At 47.6% G+C, this 7,555-nt stretch overlaps 1 protein-coding gene across 1 annotated transcript in view; it reads left to right on the forward strand.

Moving 5' to 3' along the window:
* Nucleotides 1–3,220: 3,220 nt before the first annotated feature.
* Nucleotides 3,221–7,555, forward strand: part of TMEM213 (transmembrane protein 213) — a 7,540-nt gene continuing 3,205 nt past the window's right edge. The window contains exons 1-2 of the mRNA XM_006861240.1: nucleotides 3,221–3,225; nucleotides 3,968–4,116. Coding sequence (XP_006861302.1) covers nucleotides 3,221–3,225; nucleotides 3,968–4,116 — 154 coding nt within the window. The remainder of the gene's footprint in view (nucleotides 3,226–3,967; nucleotides 4,117–7,555) is intronic.

Raw genomic sequence — 7,555 nt, forward strand, 5'->3', positions numbered from 1 at the left:
GGAGCAACTGGTGGATTCAAACCACCAACAATTCAGTTAGCAGCTGAACACTAAGCCACTGAGCCACCAAGACTCCTTGTTCTTTGAAGAGTCCCCTTAGTTACACATTCATCACATTGCATTGTAATGACATCATCTGTCCACCTGCCTCACTGGGCTGAGCTCCCTGAAGACGAGTACTAGGTTGTCTAACTCCCCTTGGTGCACCCTGGGGCTAGGTAACTGCTCCGGAATTATGCATTGAGGACTTAGTTGAGCAGGTGATGTACATGACGTACATGTTCCATTGTGCAAATGCTACCTGAAGTTAAACTTCCTAAAGCAGTGCCACCTTGCACCCAGTCCCCAAGCTCATGACTATTAGGGCCGCCACTAACTTGTACTCTTGGACAAAGGAGAAAAAAATGCCTCCTGTCAGCTGACTAGTTAAAATGCACAGCCTTCTTCCCGACTTGCAGGAGGCTTACGGCTCTTCCCACAACCCTTGGGATAGGTGAGGGTTCGTCCCTCGCTACTCAACCAGCCCTCCATGTGCAGCCACGCATACACACACACACAGGAATTCTTATGTTTATGTGGGTTGTTCCACCCATTCCCATCTCCACAAGCATCCATGCTGTTGTTGTGTGTTGTTGAGTGATTCCAAGTCATAACGGCCCCCTGTGACCGAGTAGAACTGCCCCACGGGGTTTCCTACATTGTCATCTGTACAGTTCCCCTGGTGGCATAATGCGTTACTCATTGGGCTGCTAACTGCAAGGTCAGCAGTTGGAATGTACCAGCCGCTCACAGGATAAAGATAAGGCTTTCTACTCCCGTCAAGAGTGGTAGCCTCAGAAACCCTCCACAGAGTTGCTATGAGTATTGGGGAGTCCTCGTGTGGCACTGTGGGTTAATGCACTGGACTGAAAATTCGCTTTGAACCACAAGGTCAGCAGTTCACGTTCACCAGCCGCTCCTTGGAAACCCTATACAGGGTCCATCTGGGTTGGAACAGACTCGGCACCTAACAACAACAATATGAGTATTGGTACATATTCAATGACACATAACAACAACAACAACAACAGTCTTTACAGGAGCAGACTGCCAAGTGTCTCCCCCAGAGAGTCATTGGATGTGTTTGAACTTCCAACCTTTTGGTTACCAGCAGAGCACTTATCCATTGTGCCACCAGGGCTCCATGTCACTTTTTCTGTGTATCTTCCCCGGTTCCTCTCAAGCAAATCTAATCATTCCCATAACTTGTCAAACCTGCGTCAACAAGGGGACTTCAGAAAGTTTGTGGAATTAAAAGATAATGAATTCTTTCACAAATTATTACTAACCCGATGGAGTAGAGCAGAACTGCTCCTTCGGGTTCCCAAGACTGGACAGTGTTATGGAAGCATAAAGTCTCATCTTTCTTATGTGTAACCACCAACCTGATGCTTAGCAGTCCGGTGCTTAGCCTACAGTGACACCAGGCTTCTCTCTGTATACAGATAGAGCAATAGGTAGGAAGGTAGTAGATAGATAGATAGATAGATAGATGATAGATAGATAGATAGATAGATAGATAGATAGATAGATAGATAGATAGACAGGTAGATAGACACTGCTGTTGTGAAATGTTATCAAGTCAGTTCGAACTCACAGCCACCCTACATAGGGTTTCTAAGGAGAAGCTGGTGGATTGGAACCACTGACCTTGTGGTTAGCAGTCCAGTGCTTATCCTACAGTGCCACACCAGGAGCGCTCATTCTGGCATACTGTTTGGCATACTGTGTTGGCATGAGTGTTGCTGTGATGCTGGAAGCTGTACCACGGGTGTTTTAAATACCAGCCAACCTGGTGTGGCACTGTGGGCTAATGCGCTGGCTGGTGTGACGCTGTGGGCTAATGCGCTGGCTGGTGTGGCGCTGTGGGCTAATGCGCTGGCTGGTGTGGCGCTGTGGGTTAATGTGCTGGACTACAAGGTCCTTTGGAACTGCAAGGTCAGTGGCTCAAATTCACCAGCCACTCCTTGGAAACCCTCTAGAGGGTCGCTATGAGTCAGAACCAACTCGACGGCACTTAACAACAACAAGGTTCACCCATGGTGGACAGGTGTCAGCAAAACTTCCAGACTATGACAGACAGACCAGGAAGAAGGGATAGGTAGGGCACAGTTCTGAGGGATTAGCTCCTGAAAACCTTATGGAAAGCAATGAAACATGATCTGATAAAGTGCCGGAAGATGAGCCATTCAGGCTGGAAGGTACTCAAAATAATACAACTGCCGAAGAGCTTAATCCACAAAGCCGAGTTGATCTTAATGATGTGAAGGGAACAAAGCTTTCAGGACATTCATTTGCTGATGGGACACAACTCAAAATGAAAATAAACAGCTGTAAATATCCATTAACAATTGGAACATGGAATGTACAAATTATGAATCTAGGAAAACTGGAAGTCATCAAAATGAAATGGAATATATCCAGATCAGTTGTTGTTGTTAAATGCTTTCGAGTCGGTTCCGACCCATAGCGACCCTATCTAGGGTTTCTGAGGACTGACTGATGAACTTGAACCACTGTCCTTGCAACTCAAACTGAGCTTGCAGTCCAATGCATTAACCCATAGCACCACACCAGGATTCCATAAAGATTGGTATCCTAGCCATTAATGAGCTGAAATAGATAATAAGTATATATATATATATATATATATAGCACAAGGAAGACCAGTTAATATAACTATTATTCAAATTCACACAAAAACCACCAAAGCCAGTGATGATGAAATGGAAGAATTCTACCAACCTCCTTGGACTTCTGGTATGGTGCTGTAGACTCAGCACTGGACTGACAACTACAAAGTTGGCAGTTCAAATCCACCTCAGAAACCCTATACAGCATCCGTGAGTTGGAACTGGCTCAACAACAACAACAACAACAACCAACCTCTTCAGTCTGAAATTGATCAGGCACGCAATCAAGATGTATTGATAATTACCGATCATTGGAACGACAAAGTTGTATACAAAGAGGAAGGATCTTAGTAGTTGGAGAACATGGTCTTGGTGACAGAAATGAAACTGAACTGCCAGTTTTTGGTTAGCAGATTAGCATTGCTGGTTTGCAGCACCCCAGGACTCCCGTAACTTGGGGAGAGATATGCATATGTTTGGTCAACGTCCTTTTAAAATGCTGGCCTCTGCCTTTGGGTCTCAGATGCCCAGGATGATGTCTTTCCTAGATGCGGTGCGTAGTCAATAAATGTTTTAGACAAAAGGCAATTACTCTTAAGCTCAAAATCTTTCAAAAGCCCCCCTTTTGCCTCCTGACTTGGTTTTGAACCCCATACTCTAGGTGTTCAGCTTTCTGGCCCTCCACTGGGGTCCCCCAGCCCATCCGTCTTGGGCCACGTTCTCTCTGAGTTGTAATCACAGGGTGCTTCTGAGCCCCACCTTGCCTGAGGCCCCTGCTCACCTGCCACCTCTATATACAAGGCTCTTTCCTGCTCTCTGCCTGCCCAACTCCTGCCCGTCCTTCAAGACCCAACTCCCATGCCCTCTTTTCACCAGCGCCCTTCAGCAGAGGTGGCCTCTGCTCCTCCAGAGTCCCCCTGAAATGCCACTCTGTATCTCCGTGCTTGTAAGCAAAGCAGTGTGAGGGCAGGCACCCTCAGATTACACAACGCACATATATGTGGAGTGGAGATCCAGGACCACATCTGCAAGTGGCAGAACCAGCAGGTACCTTGCTTTCATCTCCTTCCCTCCTCTTTTGTTCTCAGTGGGGACAAAACTTGAGATCAAGGACGTACTTCATACATTGTTCCGCCCCCTGCCCCCCTGCCCTCAATCCCCCATCAACAGAGTCTGGTTTCCTTTCTGGAGTGGTGAGAACAAGGGTGTTATAGCCTTTGCTCCACCCCCTCCTGTTTCCCCCAACACAGAGCAGAAATTCTCCTGAGAGGACAGTTGTGTTCATACGTCCCCAGGGCGGGTGTTCACACGCACGCACCGGCACACAGAGCACACCCAGAACCCGGCACCCGGCTCACCTCTACAGAGATGGTGCAGAGAGCTGCCTCCCTCTCCTGGGCCACCCTGACCCTCGTCCTCCTCTCCTACTCAGCTTGCTTGGCAGGTAGACTTGTGAGCTTTCTTCTAAAGTCCCGCTGGGAAAGAGGAGGGAGGGAGGAGGAAGAGGAGGGGGGAAGGAGGAAGAGGCAGGACTCCTTGATCAGGACTTCAGAAAGGAAAGAGGAAAGGGGTGATGGGGTGGGGTGGCTCACATTTACCTAAAACCAAGCTTAGATTCTCATCTGGACAGCAGCAGCCAGCAGCCACCACAGTTGGCCTCAAAGACAGAGGAGCAAAGGACTTGCAGAATCTTTCCCAACAGGGCAAACTGGCCTGAAAGGGCGTCTCCTAGCTCCTCTCCCTGCCCAGCCTGATGTGGGCTGTGGCTCTTTTCCCTTCCTTCTCTGAGACCCTCTGTCCCCTACCCACCTTACCTCCTCTGCACCCTTCACCCACTTCATCCCAGGAGAACTTCTGGGTACCAACTATCCTTCCTCATGGAGCCCAAAGGGCTTCCCTGAGCCCCTTGACTCTGCACAAAGTGGGTCTGGAACCTCAGCTCTGCTCCAGTCACCGGCAGACCCTCCTCCTCTAAAGCTACTCCAAACTCGGCTCTGCCTCTCTCATCCTGATAGTCTGTCCTGGACCCATATCCAGGCATTCCTGCAGAGGTTCAGAGCAGGGATTCTGGAACTTCTGAGCCTCAACTTCTGTAACTTCCTAGCTGTGTGACTTGGTGCATATTGCTTAATCTCTCTGTACTCGTTTCATCTATGTTGTTGTGCCTTGTTGAGTCAATTCTGACTCATGGTGACCCTGTAGGACACAGTAGGACTCTATCCTACTCCATAGGGTTTTGGAGGCCATAAATCTTTTCAGAAGCAAACTGCCACATCTTTGTCCCTGAGAGAGACTGGTGGATTTGAACCATTGACTCCAGTTATCAGCCAAGCACTTAACCATCACACCATCAGAGTTCCTTTTCCCATCTATCAAAGTGTTTATGCATAGGGTTGTTGTAAAGATGAAATAAGATGGCTGCCTATAAAACACTTAAAATGGCACATGGTAAACACAGGAATAGGAGCTCTGGTAGCATAGTGGTTATGAATCGGGCTGTGAACCTCAGGGTCAGCAGTTCAAAGCTACCAGCTGTTCTGCGGGAGAAAGATGAGGCGTTCTGCTCCCATAAAGATTTACAGCCTCGGAAACCCTGTACAGGGTCACTATGAGTCAGAACCGACTCCACGGCACATAACAACAACAACAAACACAGGAATAGTAACGAAGAGGGTTAGGGTGTTCATTTATCTCCTGATATCCCTTCTCCAGAGCAAAGAGTTTTCTTTCTTTCTCTCTCTCTCTCTTTCCTCCCTCCTTCCCTACCTTCCTCCCTCCCAGGACCTATGTTAGAGGCATGGAGACTAACAGCTTTAACTGCTGATCTTCCCAGCAGCCTCTACTTTGGCAGGGACCCCTGACGGCTTAATGAGGAGTTGGCTGCAGTCCAGCCAGCCCCACTTATGATGACCCCATGCACTAAAGAGCAAAACACATTGTCTAGTCTTGTGCTAGTCCCATGATCCTCTGTGGATCAGACTGTTTTCAACCATAGGGTTTTCATTGGCTGTTTTGGAAATAGATTGTCAGGTCTCTCTTCCTAGTCTGACATAGTCTGGAAAGTCCTTTGAAACCTGTTTCAAATCAAAGCCACATGCCAGCCTCCAATGGCAGACAGGTGGTAATTGTGCATGAAGAGAATTGGCCAGCAATCAAACTGAGGGAGAAGGCTGTTATTTACATTCTACAAAATTTTCACCTGGTTTGTTTGGCTTGAAAGGAGACCTGTGGATTAGGCATCAGCAGTTCAAATCCACCAGCCACTTCTCTAATGAAAGATGAGGATTTCTGCTCCTGTAAAGCTTTACTGTCTCAGAAATCCTATATTCGCTATGAGTCTGGATCATCTCAACAGCAGTGGGTTTGGATTTAGTGAGGTATTTGGTGGTGGTGGTTGTTAAGTGCCGTCGAGTTGGTTCCAACTCACAGCGACCCTGTAAAGGGTTTCCAAGAAGCAGCTGGTGAGTTTGAACCACTGACTTTGTGGTTCAAACCAAAACTTTGCTGATGTCAGATGGTTTTCTGACCTATGAACGTGGCGGTCTCATAAGATTTAAGCTAATGTTGTTTTTAGGTGACATCAAGTCGCTTTTCGACTCAGCCACCCCATGTGACAGAGCAGAGTTGCCCAACAGAGTTTTCTTGACTTTACGGAAGCAGATCACTAGGACTTTCTTCTGCAGAACCTCTGAGTGGGTTTGAACAACCAACCTTTAGGCTTCAGTGTCATGGAGTGGGTCCTGAATCACAGCGCCCCTGTATAGGGTTTCCAAGGAGCGGCTGGTGCATTTAACCCTTGCAGTTAACAGTCCAGTGCTTACCCTACAGCACCACACCAGGACTCCACATCTTGTTTGTTGTTGCTGTTGTTAAAATGCCGTTGAGTTGGTTACAACTCATAGAAGCCCTGTATAGGGTTTTCGAGGAGTGGCTGGTGGGTTTAAACCTCTGACCTTGTAGTTGGCAGTTCAGTGTTTATCCTACAGTGCCACACCAGGACCCCAAATACTGCCAACCAATTAACCTGGGTTGCTCACTTCTGTGAGGTTAAATGTAAAGGCCAAGAAAGTTGTTTGAGTTATAAGAACTCAATTTCTCCAAAGCAAATAAATACCAAGTGCTAAGCCATTTCGTTGTAAATTATTTACAGTAATAGCTAGATTGCCTCACAGTAATTGCAGGACATTGGTGTGGCGTGGGGACTGGACGGCATAAAACTAGTCTGAACAATCACTTTATGGCTTTGGCTAAGCAAGAAGTTCCCTCCTGACACGCCCAGCTATGGGACAAGTGCCTTTGAAGGACACGCTGACATTCAGTGTAGCTTGAGATTTTCCAAACTGGCTTGCTTTTGTCATCTTGTGTTGGGCTGTGTTGTGTTTTGTGTTCTCAAGGAGGTAGATTTCCAGAAGCACTGTTCAAATCTGACCTCTCAGTCTGTTTTCTTAGATTAACAGCCAGATGCTATCGACTGCATTCTGATGGATGACTCGCAGTAGAACTGTGTTTCACAAAAAGGACTGATTTCTCAGCCGCACTGAGGCACCTCTGTGCACGGACAGGAGCAGCCAACCTTCCCATTAGCATTCGTGCACATTAACTGTTTTGCAGCACCCATGAGCTCCACTGGCTGGACGCTGTGTAGTAGAACTTTCTAACTGGACCCATATATGTGCTGTCTAGTAAGGTAGCCAAGGAGCTCTGGTAGAGTGGTGGTTACGAATCGGGTTGCAAGCCGCAATGCCAGCAGTTCGAAATTACCAGCGGTTCTGCAGGAGAAAGATGAGGCTTTCTGCTCCCGTAAAGATTTACAGCCTCAGAAACCCTGTGCAGGGTCGCTATGAGTCGGAACCGACTCGACAGCACTTAACAACTACATCCCA

Source organism: Chrysochloris asiatica, unplaced genomic scaffold (assembly GCF_000296735.1).
Source record: "Chrysochloris asiatica unplaced genomic scaffold, ChrAsi1.0 scaffold00041, whole genome shotgun sequence".
In the NCBI taxonomy this organism is placed as follows: Eukaryota; Metazoa; Chordata; class Mammalia; order Afrosoricida; family Chrysochloridae; genus Chrysochloris; species Chrysochloris asiatica.